The sequence below is a fragment of the Enhydra lutris genome, unplaced genomic scaffold (genome assembly GCF_002288905.1).
Source record: "Enhydra lutris kenyoni isolate GAN:26980312 unplaced genomic scaffold, ASM228890v2 scaffoldscaffold54, whole genome shotgun sequence".
In the NCBI taxonomy this organism is placed as follows: Eukaryota; Metazoa; Chordata; class Mammalia; order Carnivora; family Mustelidae; genus Enhydra; species Enhydra lutris.
This window is the reverse complement of record NW_019154138.1, coordinates 578,034-599,357: the sequence shown is the minus strand read 5'-3', so window position 1 is coordinate 599,357 and position 21,324 is coordinate 578,034. Positions and strand designations below refer to the sequence as shown.

The window sequence follows — 21,324 nt, the reverse complement described above, 5'->3', positions numbered from 1 at the left end:
TAGTGATTACTGAGATGGAAGGACTTCTTCCCTTTTGCTGTTAGTTTTCTAAATGTCTTAAAGCTTTTTGTCCCTCGTTTTCTTCATCACAACCTTCTTTTGTGGTTAGATTTTTTTTGTGGCAACACATTTGAATTTCCTTTTGTGTATATTCTTTAGATTTGTGTGTGTGTGTGTGTGTGTGTGGTTATGTGTTTGTCTTTCTATGAGTTGGTTACGTCTTTAAAAGTCATTTTTACTATTTTGTGAGCACGTGAGAACCTTTTTATATTAAAGAATGGGGTAACTCATGTATAGATACTGACCCAGCTTAAAAGTGGAAAATGTCCGAGGACAGATTTTAGGATTCTTTAACTCCTGATAATTCACGTGAACAAATCCCAGGAAAAGTTGGTTCTGTTGCCTTTCTTTCTATCTCCTATAAAAATCCAAGTGACTTGTCTGTACTTCCTAATAATTATTTTGTTGATTTTGCTTATCATAAATACAAATCATATTAATTAGCTTTGATTTTTTTGAAAAACTGCTTTCAAAAATACCATCATGTTTTTGGCTTGGTTTTGAGTGGCTTGGTTTAACTTTAATCTATATTTGGATAGTGCTGATGAATCCCTCTGACTAGTCCCTTTCCTCACGGTCACCTCTGTATGAAGAAAATTACCATTTAAAGACTCATCCACACTGCCCCAATATAGGTGACTGTGTATGTTCATGCCACGTATATTTTAAAAATAAGTGTATATCTTCTGTATTGTCCTCATAAGAGAAGGAGATATAATTTTAAGATATTATATTATTATTATTCCATGGATTCTTTGTTAAGATCATGATCGTATGTGACCTATATAAGCTTTATCATAGCTGAACTCTTCCATCTATAATTTTAAAAGACTTGATGAATTGCCAGATGGCTAGTTGGGTTATGAAGGCAATTCAGCCAATCAGCCTTCCTACTTGCCTTCCATTCATTTATTTAACATTTATCATATGAAATACTGTGTTTGCTATGAAGATACGAAAATGAATGAAACAGTCCCTGCTCTAAAGGATGGTCTTTCAAGTGAGGTAACATACATGCAAATGGGGCAGTTGCAGGAATAACAATGACAAAGACTATTTGAGACAGAAAACAAGTGCTTCCTGATTAAATATCTAGGTTATTTCTAGTAGCATCGATTATGAAGCAAGTAGTCCTTGAAGCTTTGAGTTTATTTATCCTTGAGGGCAGGTAGATTTTAGAAGGTAGAAATGTTGAATAACTGAGGTTGTTATTCCAAACAGGCTATGGAATGAACAAAACACATACAGCCCAGGCTTATTTGATCAGAAGAAGTAGTAGAAAAAAGAAGAGAGGAAAAATATGTCAAGAGAGGTAGACTAAAACCAAAGTTAGACAGCCTTTAAATTAAAGGCTAAAATTAGAGTTCCTATCACAGGCATTGGGGAATTTTGAAGGGTTTCATACTATAAAATGACATAATCAGAACCTTGTTTCAGTTGGAGTGTGGAGGCTATGGAGAAGGGAGGCTAACTTCCATAGTCAGGGGGCTAGACGAAGATGGTCTGAACTAGAGCAGAGACAGAGGGAGAGTTGTGGAAGTAGAAGCAACAAGATTTGGTGACTGACCAGACTGAAAAGTAACAGAATGAGTCAAAGATACCTACAGTTTCGGTCTGACTGACTTGGAAATAAAAATTGGAGAGATAAGAGGAATAAGTATTGAGTTATTTTGGATTTAGTGAGTTTCTCAAGTAGCTGGAAATGTCAGGATCGCAGCAGTGATATTTACCAGGAGCAAACTCTGTTGCTGCCTCTTGTTGCCCTATGGATGCATATAAGCTGTTTCCAAAAAAAATTTTTTATCAACTTTTCACACTTGAAAAAAATCGCTATGTAAAGGCTGCTTCACTTCTTCAAATAACTACAAAGCAGTGCTTGATACAAAGATATAGTTTCAGTTAGCAAGAAAGCCTTTCAGCCGTTTCCCTTTCTCCTCAGTTTATTTATTCTCAGCGTCTTGTACCTGTGCTTTCCAGTGGTGTCCAGCAGCCCCATGTGGCTGTTGAACACTCATAATGTGGCCCATCTAAATTGAAATGCGCTATATTTATAAAGATAAATCTTGGATTTCAAAGACTTGGTAGGAAATAATGTAAAATACCTCATGAATATTTTATATGTGTTAAATGAGAGTGTTTTGGGGATTGTATCAGGGCTCCCCAACACCACCCACATGTTAGGTGATTTGCTAGAAGGACTCACAGGACTCCACATGTATTTGAATAGTTACAGCTGAGATTTCTGACAGTTAAGGATATGTGACCAACAAATGGGAATTACCGTCTGAGTCCTCTCAGAGAAGTCCTCACAGCGTTCCTCAACGCTCGCTCCCTCGTATGAAGGGCACACTGAGCATGTGTTTCTCCATCAACAAAAATGCAGTAACAAACAATGTTTCTGTCCAGAGAAGCCCATTCGAGCTCAGCACCCAAGGTTTTTACTAGGAACTGGTCTCACAGACACTTTCTGCGTTGCCTGTACCAAAATTGTGGACTCACAGAAGGAAAGAAGGTATTTGGCATAAATGACGTTCACACAAACTCTAGGCACCATGAACCTTATCAGTCAGAACTAAGGGCCAACCTTGCACACAGACCCTTCTAAAGGTAGTGGCCTCTGTCCCGCTGTAGTAACTCTTTTCTGCACAGATATATTGGGTTAAATAAGCTATTAGTAAAATTCATTCCACCTGTTTCTTTTTAAAGATCTTTATAATGTGGCTACTTGGTCACATTTTGGCTAGCATTATATTTATTTTGGGCATCACTGATACAAATCTTATAAGCAAAATTCTTCTCTAATGTGTTTTAGTTAAGGTATTTCTCTATATACACTAATGATTTCTCCATCAGTACAGATCTGATAAGTAAATATGTGGAAAGTCTCCCTCAAGTTATATCTTCACAATAATCACTAAATATAAGACTTTGCTCCATATCCTAAATTTAGCTTTATTATCCATGAAGAACAGGAAAACGATCTCTCCCAAAAAAAAAAAAAAAAAAAAAAAAAAAAGTCATGTATATGATCAAATAAAGGACTTTGTAAGTTTTTATAAAACAAAAGTCCCAGTTTGGAAATCTCCTTTTAATAAGCACATTAGAGAGCTCCAAATACTACATTTTTATATGCTCATCATTGATTCAAAGTGTTAAACTCTTTTGTTTTTCTTTAAGCTATTAATGATGTGTAATTGTTATGAATCCATTCATGAAAACCATCAATATTTTAGAAAAGGTTTATATGGATGGACTAATTCTACCCATTATAGATTACAGATATGACTAAAATAATATAACTTGGCTAAAATGAGTGATACAGAACAGTACTTCCCAAGCACTGAATACTAATATGTATCTCACTCTTCAAGACAGGATATAGTTTTAGGAAAATAATTTCTAGGACTACAACTGTGAAAGCAGCAGAAGTTATTTTTGTTAGAATAAATCCATAATGGGATTCGCACTGACATACTGCCTGTGGCGGTCCTGCAGGCCTCATTGAGGGACAGACCATCTCTCAGCATCATTGCCACATCTCATGAGAAAGGGAGGGGAACTGAAAGCCTAACCCTTCTTCTTTCTCACGCCATGACCCAGTAGAAAGTCCTCAGGCTATAAGTAGAAAAGAGTTTATAACTGGCACTATTTTTATAATTCTCTTTGTCCCTTATAAATTCCAATAATTCAACCATTTTTTATAGTTCTTAGTTGAAGTATGTCATTAGCATCCCATGTCAGTAACTGATACTTCAATTCTCTTTTTAAACAGCTCTGCTTGTCCACTGCAAATCCACAGAGCTTAATATATCTATAATTATGAGTATAATATATTTCTACAAAACAATATCTGACGATGTCAGCGCTGCTGCTTTCTAATTGCTTTAGATAATGGGAGAAGCAGTTGTAAAGAATTATTTAATAAAAAACTGAGGGTGTTTTCTACTCACTGTTCAATCAATGAGAAACACTGACCAGAAAACCTTTTTTTTTCCCCTCTTTTGAGGATTATAAAGAGACATCACAATATTCGGTGTCACACAATGTTCTGTGGATAAACTTTAAGACCTAATGATAGTTTGATTCAAAATCAGAATACCTAGGAGCCACAGTGCTGCTTATAACCTCACTCAGCCCATCTTGAAAATAGCTTCTGTTCCCTGTCTCTTCGTTTGTGAACTAGATAAGACTAGTAAAATTAGAGAGGTCAGTAGGTAATATGATATAGTATGAAAAAGAGTTGTGGTATGACATATAAACAAAACAGAAAACCCCAGTTTTTAGAAGTATCCAAAACTACTGTGTGTTCTCTAGGCCATTGGTTATATTAAAGTGCACACCTGAGTGTAATATAATTTTATGATCTATGGGACACAGCTGAGGTAGGTACACTAGCTGATTGTGTACTGAAATAAAATACCAACATACCTTTTCATTGGCTTTTCTGTCTTCAACCTAATGGCTTATTTACATAACTGGTATCTTTTGTCCTTAACGATAAGCTTTGAAACCATCAAGCATTTCTTTTTTTTTTTTTTAAAGATTATATTTATTTATTTGACAGAGATCATAAGTAGGCAGAGAGGCAGGCAGAGAGAGAGGAGGAAGCAGGCTCCCTGCTGAGAAGAGAGCCCGATGCAGGGCTCCATCCCAGGACCCTGGGATCATGACCTGAGCCGAAGGGAGAGGCCTCAACCCACTGAGCCACCCAGGCGCCCCTAAGCATTTCTTAAAGAATCATGAAATATTTAATGGTTAAATGATACCATGTGGTGGATTCAGTCTCTGAGTAAATTACTGGTTATATACATGATTCTTCTGAGAATAGAAGTATCAACATGATTGAGACCACTAATTTCAGTCTCATCGATTTTATTTTTGTTTTTAAGATTTTATTATTTGGGGGCACCTGGGTGGTTCAGTGGGTTGAAGCCTCTGCCTTCGGCTCAGGTCATGGTCCCGGGGTCCTGGGATCAAGCCCCACATTGGGCCTGCTTCCTCCTCTCTCTCTGCCTGCCTCTCTGCCTGCTTGTGATCTCTGTCTGTCAAATAAATAAATAAAATCTTAAAAAAAAAAAAAGATTTTATTATTTGATAATCTCACAAAACAAACTGAGGGTTGCGGGGGGGAGAGGGGTAGGGAGAGTGTGGTGGGGTTATGGACATTGGGAAAGGTATGTGCTATGAAGTGTGTAAACCTGTCGATTCACAGACCTGTACCCCTGGGGCTAATAATACATTATATGTTAATTAAATAAAAATTAAAAATTAAATGAATAAAAAAATCAAATCAAATAAATATGGATTATTAACTAAAAAAAAAAAAAAGAAAGATTTTCTTATTTGAGGGGCACCTGAGTGGCTCAGTGGGTTGGGCCTCTACCTTCGGCTCAGGTCACAATCTCAGGGTCCTGGGATCAAACCCAACATCAGGCTCTCTGCTCAGCGGGGAGCCTGCTTCACTTCCTCTCTCTCTGTACCTGCTGCTCTGCCTACTTGTGATCTCTCTCTGTCAAATGAGTAAATAAAATCTTTTAAAAAAAAGGGGGGGGTCTTTTTTTTCTTTTTTAAAGATTTTATTATTTGAGAGACAGAGAACACGAATGGTGGGGAGGGGCTAAGGGAGAGGGTGAAGTAGACCCCCTACTGAATAGGGACCCTCCCCCGCAACTCGGGACTTGATCCCAGGACACTGGGATCAAGACCTGAGCTGAGGGGTGCCTGGGTGGCTCAGTGGGTTAAGCCTCTGCCTTCAGCTCAGGTCATGATCTCAGGGTCCTGGGATCGAGCCCTGCGTCGGGCTCTCTGCTCTGCAGGGAGCCTACTTCCTCCTCTCTTTCTCTCTCTGCCTGCCTCTCTGCCGACTTGTGATTTCTGTCTATCAAAAAAAAAAAAAAAAATCTTAAAAAAAAAAAAAAAAAAAGACCTGAGCTGAAGGCAGACACTTAACTGACTGAGCCACCCATGTGCCCCAGTCTCATTTTGAGAACCAGATGTCTGAAATACCCGGTAGTCCATCCCACTCATTTAAAAAGAGGAAGCAGAGACCCAGGGAGTCAGTTAAAATTTTAAGTTAGGTTAACTAATAACAGAAACAATTTTTATTAATTACTAGTCCATCATTATCTCTTCTCTCTGTTTCATAGCACTATTTCCCAAACTCACAGTTCTTAGTATTTTATTTTAAATTCTTGAGTCATTAGAGCCACCTAGGGGTTATTATACTTGAACAGGAGTGGGTAAGTACCCAGCAAATAAGAAAGTCTAAAAGTTTTTTACAGAGAATATTTAATTGTATTTGGATAAAACTCTTGCTGAAACTCAATTTAGTTTATAATGGGGAAGGAGAAGGGTTTCACAAATCCTGGCTCATAGTAATTAATCGTAGATGATTAGCCTGCTGAACTAGAACTTGGGTGACTTTTACCTTTAGGGGATTCTGCCTTAAAGAGATTATATATTTGCCCTCTAATCGCAAAGCAATTTTGGATGTTATTTTTTGTTTTAATTGAAGAATAACTGACATTCATTCAATATGGTATTAGTTTCAGTGATTTGATATTTACATACATTATGAAATGATCACCACAATAAGTCTAGGTTTCATCTGTCACAATACAAAGTTGTTACAATATTATCAACTATATTCCCTGTGCTGTACATTACATCCCTGTGACTTACTTATTTTATAACTGAAAGACTGTTCCTCTTGGTCCCCTTCCCCTAATTAGTCCTGTCTCCCCATCCCCTTCCCTCTGGCAACCATTAGTTCTCCATATCTATGTGTCTTTCTGTTTTGTTTGTGAATTTGTTTTGTTTTTTTAGAATCCACATATAAGTGAAATCATATGTATTTCTCTTTCTCTAACTAATTTCACTTAGCATACCTTTTCAGTCTATCCATGTTGTCACAAATGGCAAGATCTCACTCTTTTTTATGGCTCAGTAATACTCCAGTTTTTGTTTGTTTTGTAGAAACATTTTCATTTTTATTAATGTAATGTTTTATTTGTCTCAGGGGTACAGGTCTGTGATTCATCAGTCTTACACAATTCACAGCATTTGTCATAGCACATACCCTCCCCAGTGTCCATCACCCAGCCACCCCATTCCCCCATCCCCCTCCACTTTAGCAACACTGTTTCCTGAGATTGAGTCTCTTACAGTTTGTCTCTCTCTGGTTTCGTCTTGTTTCATTTTTCCCTCCTTTCCCCTGTGATCCTCTGTCTTGTTTCTCAAATTCCTCATATCAGTGAGATCATACAATAATTATCTTTCTCTGATTGACTTATATCGCTTAGCATAATACCCTCTAGTTCCATCCATTACTCCAATTTATATATGTATTACATTTTTTTTTAAAGATTTTATTTATTTATTTGACAGACAGAGATCACAAGTAGGCAGAGAGGCAGGCAGAGAAAGAGGAGGAAGCAGGCTCCCTGCTGAGCAGAGAGCCTGATGTGGGGCTCGATCCCAGGACCCTGGGGTCATGACCTGAACCAAAGGCAGAGGCTTTAACCCACTGAGCCACCCAGGCGCCCCTATGTATTACATCTTTATTCATTCATCCATTTATGGACACTGAAGTTTCTGCTGTATCTTGACTATTGTTAATGATGTTGCAGTGAACATAGGGGTGTCTCTATCTTTTTGAATAAGTGTTTTCATTTTCTTTGGATAAATATCCAAGAGTGAAATTGCTGGATTATATGGTAATTCTATTTTTAATTTTTAACTTTTTGAGGAACCTCAAAACCTCCATACTGTTTCCCACAGTAGCTGCACCAGTTTGCATTCCCACCAACAGTGCACAAGGGGTTCCATTTTTCCACATCTCCACTGACACTTATTTCTTGTCCTTTTGATAATATTCCTGGGGTCTCAATAAATACCTATTTTTACAGCCCATCTTCAGAGCCAAATTGAGAAATAGACAAAGGGGGGTCAAGCAGGTGGATACCAAACAGTCTTGTTTGTTTGTGTTTGCCAAACTGTCGGTTTTATTACTGGTGATGCAGTTGGACAGTGTGTATTGTGTTGTGTTCCGAAACTTCCTGTGTTTGTAACCTAAAGAGAGAGCCTTCTCTTTAGAGGGGAAAGAAACACTAAATTCACTGTTTTGATAAGGTTCATTGTATATTTGTTTTTTAAAAAGATAATATTTGGGGGAGGAAATCCAGTTATTATTAGTCCTATAAAATTTTATGTATTTCTTTTCATCTTGAAAATAAACTTTTAAAAAATATATAAAAATATTTGAGGTCTATCAGTATAATAGAGAGTGGAATTCAGTTTTCTTTCTTTGATGAGATACCTATCTTAAATGTAGAATTTTTTAGGAAATACATTTTGCTTTATTATATTTCTGGAAGTCACAATGATTAGTTGATTTTTACGGGCTTCTGTGAATGTGAGAGAAAAGCCATCATGCTTCCTGGCTTTCAGATTCTTGTGTGTATGTCTTTATACTGAAAAACACACTATTACTATGTTGGTACTTTTGTCTCCAATCCAGGACTTTATTTCTTAACAGAAGTAAACACACTGAGTCACAATGTAGTTTAACAAATGTTTACATATACAGGAGAAGTGTTAAATAGAAGCACATCTTAGAGCAGGAGTCACACTAGGTACCTAGGAGAATTGAGGGAATCTTCACAGAGAGGGCTGCATTTTCAGTGATCTTGAAAGATGAGCAGGTAGTCACCAGGAAGGAAAGAGGAGACATTTCAGGCTGAAGAACAGTTTACATAAAACACGAAGTTACATGGTATATAGTCCATATATCTTCATCATTTTAAAAAAATTTAATTTACAAATTCCAAGGAGTGATTTTTTTTTTCCTGGTAAAATCTACGTAACATAAAATTTGCCGTTTTAACCATTTTTAAGTGCATAGTTGAGTGGCACTAGGTACATTCATATCTTTGTGCACCCATCAGCACTATCCATTTCCAGAAGTTTTTGATCATCCCCAGCTGAAACTGTCCCATTAAACACCCCATTCCCCTCTTCTGCTGGATCCTGGTAGCTGATGTTCTCTTTTCCTCTCAATGAACTGACACGCTGGGTACCTCATATACCTGGACTCACATAATTTGTTCTTTCGTGTCTGACTTCTTTCAAGCATGTTGTCTCCAAGATTCATCCATGTTGTAGCATTTGTCAGAATTTTCTTCTGAATTTTAATCCTGAATAATAGTCCATTACTTATGTGTGTACCTCATTGCAATTATCCATTCACCCATCAACAGACATTTATTTAGGTTGTTTCCACCTTTTGGTGGAATAATGCTGCTATGGGCTTTGTGACTAATGCTGCCATGATCACTGGTGTACTCTGTGTTCGAGCCCCTGCTTTCAGGTGTTTGGGGTATGCACCTGGGCGTGGAATTGATGGAGCAGACAGTAATCGGTGGGAATTTGGGGGAAACCCCATCCTGTTTACCATAGCAGCTGTACTGTTTTACATTTCCCCCAGCAGTGCACCAAGGGTTCCAGAGTCTCCATATCCTCACCAACATTTTCTTTTAACATTTTGAAAAAACTTACCAGGCTGTATGCTAGTTCTGTAAGCACCATGGCAAATGTATTCATACTCTCATTACACTAAAAATGACATTTGGCACCCAGCTGGAGTAAAAAGTGTTTACCTCAGACCATCTCAGAGAGTACTGGCCCTTGTCTTACTGCGTCTCTAGTACAGAGGGTACTCATGGAAGGAGGAAGGGTCAGTAAACCAGGATGAGTTCTTAGCAACAAACTTCTTCTTTCCTGCAGCTCCCTGCACAGGTAGCACTTTCTTCTGCCACAGCAACATGTGCATCAATAATTCTTTAGTCTGTAACGGTGTTCAGAACTGTGCATACCCTTGGGATGAAAATCACTGTAAAGGTGAGTGTGCTGGCAAAGGCCAACCTTTTTGAGAGAAAAGTGGCCATTGCCCTTCATTAAGAAACACTTAAAATGTCCTCTATAACTGTGCTTAGCATAGCTGCTTTGGCCAAAATGGAAACATAGAATATAACTCTTCCTTTAAATAGATCATGCATCTCTGGTATATGGTAAAAGCAAAGAAAAAATGTTTATTCTCAATGAAAGTATTCTTTTTTTTATGTACTATGTTTTTTATCTGAAGTTGTTCAAAAGTCTGCCATAATATTTCATGTGTTATTTTAGTCATTAGTATTGTAAAGATACCTTATTCTCAGAATAATTTAGAAAGTGACCTGGAATACTAGTATTTTTAAAATTGTACAGTAATACTATTTAATAAATACTGATGGATTCAGTCTTAAAAAGCAGTAAAAGTAGGCTGGTAAGAACTGCTTTTTCATTTTATAAAATTTTCTATGCTATATTTCTAGTGTATATCTAAGGTAAACATGACTTGTGGTAATAACTGAATATCTACAGGCATTATCAAATCACTGTCTCAGTCTTAAAGTTTACCTGCCTTCTATCCTCCAAGAGTTCAGTGAATATCTTACTATGAGAATTTAGTGTGATCTGATATGGCTTCTTAAGTACTTGACTTAAAGTATTATCAGATAATCATTCAAAGGTTGGATCTTGATGAAATACCTCAGTGGGTTATCCTGATCACTTTAGTCCTGTCTTGCTGATGGCCATCAGTAGAAATACAGTGGGGGAAAAAAAAAAAAAAGGAATACTGTGGATATACTTCAGCGTGGCAGTTGGCCAAACACCACAGAGCAGAAAGCTCACCTGACCTGATAGAACAAGAGTATTTCTTTGGGCATTTTCTCTATATTCATGTTTTTATTTTTCTATTTTATTTTTTTAAGATTTTATTTATGTATTAGAGAGAGAGAGCACAAGTGAGGGGAGGGACAGAGGGAGATGGAGAAACAGACTCCCTACTGAGCAGGGAATGCGATTCGGGGCTCGATCCCAGGACCTGGAGATCATGACCTGAGCTGAAGTCAGACGCTTTACCAACTGAGCCACCCAGGAGCCCCTAGATTCATGTTTTTAATTTGATTTGCAAATTGTATGCCTTCATGTACCTTCTGAGAAAAGAACCAAGTCCTTTTTCTTTTAGGTAATCTATCCGACTATATTGTCATTGGTTCGTTTAACCAGAAATCTTAATGGGATTGTTTTATTTGTTTAAAAACCTAATTTTAAATGGCATCATCTATAGTATATTTGAACCACGTGTTCTGCTTTACCTAAAAATATTTTACCAACTTGTGACAGAACTCAATGAATTTTGAAAGGCTTATTGTTTCTCTTTCTACAGAAAAGAAAAAAGCAGGACTGTTTGAACAAGTCACTAAAACCCATGGAACAATTATTGGCATCACATCAGGGATTGTCTTGGTCCTTCTCATTATTTCTATTTTAGTACAAGTGAAACAGCCTCGAAAAAAGGTCATGGCTTGTAAAACTGCATTTAATAAAACTGGATTTCAGGAAGTGTTTGATCCTCCTCATTATGAGCTGTTCTCCCTAAGGGACAAAGAGATTTCTGCAGACTTGGCCGACCTGTCAGAAGAACTGGACAACTACCAGAAGATGCGGCGCTCCTCCACCGCCTCCCGCTGCATTCATGACCATCACTGTGGGTCACAAGCATCCAGTGTCAAACAGAGCAGGACCAACCTGAGTTCCATGGAACTGCCTTTCCGAAATGATTTTGCACAACCACAGCCAATGAAAACATTTAACAGCACCTTCAAAAAGAGTAGCTACACTTTCAAACAGGCACATGAGTGCCCTGAACAGGCCCTAGAAGACAGAGTAATGGAGGAGATTCCTTGTGAGATTTATGTCAGGGGGCGAGAAGATTCTGCACAAGCGTCCATATCCATTGATTTTTAATCTTCTACTAAGGGGACATTAGTTATTAAGTGTGTACGTATGCAGTCTACTGAGCACCCATACTCTTCAGCCGCCAACCCTTTTCTCGTATCAGAACTAGGAAGACCTTCATTCCCACTAACCTACTGTAATGGTGAAGCTTTTATTGTCTCAGGCAGCCTATGTGTTAAACCAATCAAGGGACCTACTCCAGTCCATGAACAAAGTAACAGTCACTATTGCTTGGTGTCACACACACAAGGTATGAGCAAAATAGTATCCGAAGAGGGGAATGGTGGTGCTGAGCCTGGCTCAGACTGCCTGTTAGGCTTAGAACAAGAAACTGCTCTGGTTGATACAGCTTGTCAACATTTTGATCCCACAATAAGTTTAAAAAATAAGATTCGTCTCTACATTCCTTTTGTTTTTCTTTTCTTTAAATTTAATTTGTTTTTTAAGTCCATGATTTTACCATTTTGGTTTCTTAAATATAAATGGTTACTGTACCACACATATTTCAATACAGGCATTTGTTCTAGAATTTGTCAAAATATAACTTGTTACTATGCTAAGTGCCAATGAAGACCTAGAGTTCTGTCGCACCCATCTGTTTCTTCTTGACTAATTTCTATACTGCTGCCTTTTAATTACTGGATCCTTAGTCCTTATCTTTTGTGAATAGTAGATGATAAGATTTATCACCTTTAAGTCATATTTTGTCTTACAGTAGAAGATTTCATAATCCTGGGATATATGCACTCTTGCCAGTCATGACTAAAAACTTGAAAAAGATTAAAACTTCTAGAAATTCTTTGAATTTTCCCAAATTTGGTCACATGCAGTGGTGGCCTATTCATTCCTGTGCGCAATGTCGTTTCTTTCATTTTGGGGGAGGCCTGTAATTATGTTTCTTTACAGCATTTCTCATCACCAGATTTGTGTTTCCGGATATTTTTATAAGAAGATGATTTTGCTCCCTTTGTACTGGTTTATGTTATGGCATATAGTAGCCAAGGTTGTATGATAGTTAAAGGAAAATTCCTAAGAAACTCTAAGAGCCCTCAGATTGCTTCTTACTTGGGACAGTACATTTTTCTAGTTCTTACCAAGAATAACAACTTCCACTTTTTTTTAAACTGCACTTTTGACCTTATGTTTTTTTATGGTCTATAAACAATAATTTATAAACATGATATAAAAACTCATTGTGTTTTTTTAGACTTTTGATATTATTTGATACTGTACAAACTTTATTAAATCAAGATTAAAGACCTACACGAGAGATTTCTTCCAGTGTTCACATTAGTGGCTTTGTATACAAATGTGCCATGATGGAACTACACGTATTAACTTATTGTAAAGACCTCGGTAATGTGTACATAAGCTTTTGTTTCCTTTTGTTATTGCATTTAGTTTCTGATAAATTTTTCTCTGTGTGTTATTTATTCTAAATCACTACACAAATCTTATATTAAAATATACATTGTTACATGATTCTTCAATCATGTTATTGCACTGAGATTTTGAATCTTAAGATAAATATGGGAAGAAATCTGTTTATCAAATTATAACTAATACAGACATGCCATTTAAAAGAGGTCAATTCTCATTTTGGTATTTTTTTGTAGTAAATTCTCAATGAAATGAGAGATTGAAGTTTCACTGAATTTCATTGATTTTTTTAAGATACCACATCTATGGGTTTTCTCAGATTAGTGAAAACTGGGACCTTTAAATATGATACATATAAAATACCCCTTCAAAATGTTTCTTATATCACATTTTTCGTTTTTTAAAGTACATAATATCCAGGAGATTAAAAAAACCTATAAATACTATATATTCATGATTTAACATTTTTTAAAGTCCGCATAATTTCCTGTTTTAAAAATACAATTTTGGAAGGTAGAAAGACTAAATGAATGTAGTATTCATTGAACTAATGAGCCAGAGCCAGATTAGATAGAAATTCTTTCAGTAGCTATGTTGAATAGGCATTCTAGTAGTTAGTAGCCAGCCAACATTTGAACAGCATAGTAAATATTTAATATAACTGTGATCTCATTCTTCATGCTCATGAAGGAAAACTAGCATATTTTCTATGTAAAATTATATCCATTACAAAAACAGCTGTTAAGTCCATCTTTAACACATACATTGTAATAGAAACTAATACAGTATGCTTAACTACATTAACTGTAGTCACTTGTAACTATATTTTTGAAATGTGTATCCTATTTTCTTTTAAAAGGGCATGAAGAGGCCTACAAAATAGAGCCTTTAAAGAAGACATTCAACATTAAAACAGCATAGAACTACGTAGCTTCAGGCAACTCCACTTAGCAAGTAAAGCTTGGACAACGATTTTGATTCTAAAGTTTCTGGCTGCTAAAAGAAATGAAATAGTTTTTGTTTTTCACAGTAGAGGACCCAAACTTATCTGCAGAGACTAGTTTTCTCCTCAACTAAAGAAAGAGGATCTTTATATAGAACAACATTTCCTCAGAATTTAAAAAAAGATGCAAAATGCAGAGAGAAGTCAGAACGGTAAATCTTTATGTAGTGAAGGCACATTTTGATACAGTCTAGAATCATCGGGTTTGGATCATTGTGTCTTACGGGGGTTAGAACTGAAGAGGCAGATGATCAGTATCCGCTGAGCCAGCCTTAAACTGCCACATAGTGTAGGCCTTCATCAAAGTATAGATGGGTATGAGGCCTTGTTTAAACATTTTTTAGCCAAACATTTACTTGGCGGTACACTACAGGAAGAGAAGAGAATGGAACTTTTCTTAGGCATTATTACTAGCACAATGCTAATCGCTGTATTATATAGTCTTTCATCTTTGAGGTCAGTAAGAAAACTTTACAAATTGTTTACTAAAGTAAAAGCCATAAATTTTAGTAATGGAAGATGAACTTTAGCCATCTTGTGGAAGTTATTACACCCTTCACAGAAAATATAGAAGCCAGTTGTTAACCATACAGTGGAAAAAATGCAAATCTGGAGGGGAGAATATCTTCAGTTCAGGAGCGGCCCTAAGAACATCTCCAATCCTGGGTTTCCTTTCACCTACGATCCTGAGTTTAGCACAAGATCTCAACACTCGGGGCACCTGGGTGGCTCGGTGGGTTGGGCCACTGCCTTTGGCTCAGGTCATGATCCCAGGGTCCTGGGATCCAGCCCCGCATCGGGCTCTCTGCTCAGCAGGAAGCCTGCTTCCCCCTTTCTCTCTGCCTGCCTCTCTGCCTACTTGTGATCTCTCTCTGTCAAATAAATAAATAAAATCTTTAAAAAAAAAAAAAAAAAGATCTCAACACTCAAGTGCCCACAAATTGCAGGAAACTTTGAACCCAACATCTAAAGTATGTACAAATAAAGGCACCTTTTGTGGAGGGAAGTCTTCAACGTAAAGGTTTAACAAAAAGCAAAAGATTTTCCACCTTTCACAACACAAAAGAGATTAAAAAGGCTCCTTTCACTTTGACTTATTAACAGCTTTTGTGTCTGTCTTTGTCATGTTTCATGTAATTATTAGGCATTAAAAGAACCTCCTAAATGCCTGCTTCTGAACGTTTTTATAGTTCTGCTGTTGTCTGATGAACAGGATAAATTAGGTTTCAGGAGTGTGTGGAGTGATGAAACAGGACAGGAGAAAAGCCTAGTTGTGATTCCAGGAGTGATTCTCAAAGGGGATTATGCCCTCATCCAAAATGGTGTCTGCTATGCTGTTCATGATTAGAAAGGGACCTTGAGTTCGGGGGCTTTTAAGATCTATGAAAGATGATCTGTTCCAACTTCACGAAGGAGAATTCTGAGGCCCAGAGAAGAGGAGTGAGTACCCACATCTCAGAACCAGTCCCATGCTCTTGCCTGCCTTGCCTTTGCTGCTTTTCCCCTGCTTTAGCTGGAAGTTTTAAAGGTCAAGCAGCTCTAAACGGCAGCCCAGATGGTCCACGTAAGCTTGTCGGTCATTCTGATTTAAAATGTAATTTATTCTATAATAATTTTTTTCAAAGCATTTTACTTTTTTTAATTTTAAATCTATGTAACACTATTCTATAATTTTGTTGCCATGACTTCTTGGCATCTGCAAACTGCAAGACAATTACCGTGAATTCTTAATAAACAATGTTAACAATTTATAGGTTTGGCACTAGATTTTTTAAAAAGCTTCAGTGTTTTGCTTTTGTCGTCTTTATTAAATCTAAAGGAAACAATGTATACTCTAGAAATTAAAGATTTGTGTGCTGTATCTCTTGAGTTTGGCAAATGATTTGAGTTCTAAGTCACAGTGACAAGTTGACCTCAGATATCCTTTTTAGGTCCCTGCAAAATCAATTTCCCATGTTTTATATACCTCAACAAATTAAAAATTCTGAATTTGCTTTTTTTAGTCACTTTTCATATACTTCTGTGATTTGTTTAATGACTACAAAAGCCCAAGAAGTTAATGGCTGGGGTGCATGTTTAGTATATACTGTCTTGAGTAAATTCTTTTTGAGATTCTGTTTATTTCAGAGAGAGAGAGGAGGGGGTGAGTGAAAGGGACAGGGAGAATCTCAAGCAAACTCTGCTGAGTGTGGGGCCCAACACAGGGCTTGATCTCACAACCCTGAGCCGAAACCTAGAGTTGGACGTTTAACTGACTGAGCACCCAGGTGTCCCTTGAGTATATGTTTTTTTAAAGCAGTGAATTTTGGGTGCCTGGATGGCTCGGACAGTTAAGCGTCTGCCTTTGGTTAGGGTCATGATCCCAGGGTCCTGGGATCGAGTCCCGAATTGAGCTCCCTGCTCAGCGGGGAGCCTGCTTCTGCATCTGTCTCCCTCTCTCGCTCTGTCTCTCATGAATAAATAAATAAAATAAAAAATAAATAAAGCAGTGAATTTATAGAGATGAATATCCAGACCATGTAAGAATTCTTCTATGTGTAATCCTGGATTGGATGCTTCACAGTAAAGAATATGACCCACCCTTGAACTGGAAATAGACCTTATTTTTTTATTTCCTTGCTTGTCTCATTTTCCAGAGTCTGTAGAATTGACAAAGAATCCTTATTTCCTTGTAGGGAGAAGTTGGCATTTCCTACCCAACAGCTTCCGAAGTAAAATAATCTTAGTTACAATACAAAGTAAAAGCATCCTCAGGCTCTTAGACCATTTAAGTTTTCAAATTAATGTGCCAGTGAAGTTAAAAAAAATTTTTTTAAGGTGAATTTAGTGTTAGGTTGCCTACCGATGCAGTGTGCTACACCCAGTCACCAACGTGGCAGTGAGGACTTTCTGAGCTGGTTGTTAGAACACAGTGTCCTATTGAGGTGCAGAGAGTATCAGTCACGGCCACAGCTTCGCAAAGATGGATGAGTAGATTTCACAAAAGGTGTACACTGAGGAGAAAGCAAAGGAAGGCAAAAACTCCGAGCTTTGCAATCATACAGACACAGATCAAGGAGCAAAGAAAGACGAAAGAAAAAGGTAGTTACCCTTGGCCTGTCTCTGCAAATAGCTACAGAGCAATTTTACTTTCTGTGTTATTTAGGATCAAGAAACAGCTTTTATCTGAAAGTGCTTTCACCTGCCCAGCTTTGTCATACTCTGTAACATCTGGTGCCAGCAGGCCACTGAGCCGGTACATACTTTATTGAAACATTATGAGTAACTGCTGATTGTTAGAAGGAATTTTCATCAGAAATCTAGGTATTGAACCATGCTTTTCAAATGTTCTGTTCTTCAACTGATGACTTTGTCCTATTGTATTAAGCAGTGTTTCAGAGAAGTATTCACAAGTTTTGAACCAAAAAATAGTCACATGAATTGTAGGGAAGTTCTTTCCAGACTCTTAGAAGACAGTTAAGCTCTGAAAATGTTCACAGCTAACAATAGTGAACTTGCCGCAGCTTCCTCTGGTTTTTACATTCATAGTCTAAAGGCAATCTTATTTCCTCTGTCATGTATTTTAATATAAAAAAATGAATAAAGCTTGTGGTAGGTTTCTAGGATGGCTCCCATGATCCCTGCCTCCTAGTGTTCACAAGATTGTATCATTCCCTGACCTTGAGTGTGAGCTGGATCTGGGAACTGCTTCCAATGAATGTGCCGAAAGTGCTATGTCACTTCTGAGACCAGGTGACAGGCTGGCTACTGTCTTGCTCACCCACTAGTAGTTTTGTGATTTCCTACTCAGATGGAAGCCAATTGCCATGTGCTGAGCTACTCTATGGAGAGGCCCATGGGACAAGAGATGGGGATTTCAAGCCAACAGTTAACATGAACAGAGGCCCTCAATCCACCCACCTTCAAAGAAACGAATCTTGCCAGCAACATGCCTGGAAGAAGATCCTCCGCTCATGGGAGCCTTGAGATGACCACAGACAACACCTCGATTGTATCTTGTAAAAGACCTTGAATACCAAGAGAGATCACTGATCAGAAATCCAAGATATGTACTATTTCAAGCTGCTGAATCTTGGGGTAATTTGTTACACAGCCATCAATAACTAATACAAAGCTAGAAAAGGACAATGGCTATCCCAACTCAACCCCTGGGGGAAAAGTAGTTGATGAAATTTAACATGATGTTTTAAGTTGGAAAAAAAAAAAAAGTCCTCAAAGCAATGGGCATATCATCTTGAATCTGGCAACGTGGAATAAGGAGAGTTGGTTTTCCTCCAGCATGAACCTGTCAGCTACCTTGCCTCCCTAGCCACAGATAAAAACTTACCTAGATCTGTTCTCTCCCTAATATGGTAAAATACTGGAATTTGATTCTACATTTGAATTGTAAATTATATTAAATCCTAACTCTTGAATAGTGCCCCTTTTAAGTGACTCATCAAGTCTCCTTTGAGTAAAATGAAATTATCTAAAAATGAGTAAAGGATAAAATTCTATTCAAATTTTATATGGTATTCCCATAATTCAGTCAACATCTTGCTCATTCCCAATCACATTAACAGTTTATAGACTGCAGGACTGGTTACAACTCTATCATTACATGAAAAGGTGATTTTTTTTAAAGATTTTATTTATTTATTTGACAGATCACAAGTATGCAGAGAGGCAGGTAGAGAGAGAGGGAGAAGCAGGCTCCCCGCTGTGCAGAGAGCCCGATGCAAGGCTCGATCCCAGGACCCTGGGATCATGACCTGAGCCAAAGCCAGAAACTTTAACCCACTGAGCCACCCAGGCGCCCCAAAAACGTGATTCCTAGGACAACTAGAAAGCAATGGAAAACCCCCTGCAAAAAAAAAAAAAAAAAAAAGGTGGAGGGGACAGTCACTAGCCTTTCATGTCCAGATCCTCCCTATCCCCCAAATGAGAAATGTGGCCAAAACATTTCCATACAGAGATCTTCCTGATGTGATAAGAAAAGAGATTTCTTGGAAAAATGATTTTTTTTCTTGCTTTGTTTGGCTTTGCTTTGGCTTTCTTTGCTTTATTTTGGCCAAAGTGATTGAAAGACCAACCCTGGAGAGTTTTTCTTTCTGAAATTGTTTTCAATAGCTGGCTGACAGCCACAGCTACCTGCTATAAAGCTGAAATTGTATCTTTAATTGTATCTGTGTGTAAATTTTTCCTTTGAATTTGAAGCCAGCTATTACTGACATTGTTCTGCCCTGTGGGTATAATTGTGTCCTAAATCTTTTTCTAATATGAATCCATGAAACCTTAGCCTCTAGAAATAGGATGGTACCTGTTCCTTGTACTCTGATCTCTGCAAAAGAGGCATCAAATGAATCTTGGTATTCCCCGTCCTGCCATTCTTTTTTTTTTTTTCCTTAATTTTTTTTAAGATTTTATTTATTTATTTGACAGAGATCACAAGTAAGCAGAGAGGCAGGCAGAGAGAGAGAGAGGAAGGGAAGCAGGCTCCCTGCTGAGCAGAGAGCCCGATGTGGGGCTCTATCTCAGGGCCCTGGGATCATGAACCCACTGAGCCACCCAGGCGCCCCCCGTCCTGCCATTCTTAATGCTAGATTGTAGTCAGAGACTATACTATGCTGCTTGAAGCTTTTCATTTTCTGTGGGATTAGAAGTTGTCTGCCTTTCTACTATAGGCCTCATGGCTCTTGTTTTGTTGCCCACAAAAACTCACAAATTTTTAAAGGAAATACTGAAACACCAAACCGGTTCTTTAAAGAAACTCCCAAGTCTGTCAGTGAAAAGGAAGGAACTTCCCTGAACAGTATGGGTAGTAGTAGGCTAAGATGTATACAGAGAAACTGCCTTTACCAAAAGCCATGTCTTCAAGGATGTGTTAGAGAATGCTTCTATTTCAAGCTGGAATTCTCACCTCTTCACCCTGGAAAACAACTTGCTCCTCGTCCCCTCATCAGGTAGGCAAAGAAGTGATTGCACACTGTTTTTAATTGCAGGTTTACATAAAGCCACAATCGAAAAGCATTGATTTGTTGGACTGTAATCTACACTATAACACACTGAGCTGCATTTCGGCAGCGTGCCGGATGTGTAAACTCAGAATTTAATGACGACATTTCAGTAGCAGCCCCAGAATTTAGTACAGTACCACTGTCGAATACTAATGTGCCGCTAACAAGAAAACAAAAGAACAAACGACCTCTTTCTCGGTTACCTTTTTTGTCCCTTACTTGACGGAGAAAATGAAAGCAATGAACTATTTCATAGAAACCTCATCTCATAATTTCCAGTCGAAAGCAACCTACAGTAGTTGGTGGTTTGCTCATAGCACTTTATCAATCAACCAAAGGTAAATTAATTTTTAACACTGCTTATTTACAAAGTTCATGTTTTTCCTGAAGACTTTATCAAACACTTTTACTTTCTGAAAATAATTATGTACATGAAATTATTGTGAATGAAGTCACCATCTGATAGCATTTCTGCTTCTCATGATTTTCAAAATGGAGATTCATTTCCTTTCATTTCCTTTGAAGGGAGACTGGTGCCTGGGTGGCTCAATTGGTTTAGCATCTGCCTTCAGCTCAGGTCATGATCCCGGGGTCCTGGGATCAAGCCCTGGGTCAGGCTCCTTGCTCAGCAGGAGACCGGTTTCTCCCTCTCCCGCTCCCTCTGCTTGTGTTCCCTTTCTTGCTGTCTATCTGTCTCTGTCAAATGAATAAAATCTTTAAAAATAAAATACAAAATAGGAGGGGGAGGAAAAAAAATTTCTTATCCTAAAAGAGTGGTATTTCTCAAACTTGGCACCATTACATTTGGGGCCAAATAGTTCTTTGTTATGGGGGGGAATGTTCTGTGAACTGTGGGATGTCGACCAGCAGTCTTGGCCTCTACCCACTAGGTCCCAGTAGCACTGCCCACCACTTGATAAAAATATCTCCAGATATGGGCACAAGTACCATGGGGGAGAGAGGTCAAATCAACCTTGGTTGAGAACCACTGCTGTAGAGAGATTAAAGGGTTTAACAAATAATAACCAGAAGCTGTTGGATTCT

At 37.9% G+C, this 21,324-nt stretch overlaps 1 protein-coding gene across 3 annotated transcripts in view; it reads left to right on the top strand.

Annotated features, from left to right (window-relative positions):
* Positions 1–12,292, top strand: part of LOC111157371 (neuropilin and tolloid like 2) — a 60,684-nt gene extending 48,392 nt beyond the window's left edge. For all 3 annotated transcript variants that reach the window (XM_022518726.1, XM_022518724.1, XM_022518725.1), the window contains exons 8-9: positions 9,844–9,957; positions 11,330–12,292. In XM_022518726.1, the coding sequence (XP_022374434.1) occupies positions 9,844–9,957; positions 11,330–11,910 (695 nt within the window). In that variant the 3' untranslated portion in view covers positions 11,911–12,292. The remainder of the gene's footprint in view (positions 1–9,843; positions 9,958–11,329) is intronic.
* The last annotated feature ends 9,032 nt before the right edge of the window (positions 12,293–21,324 follow it).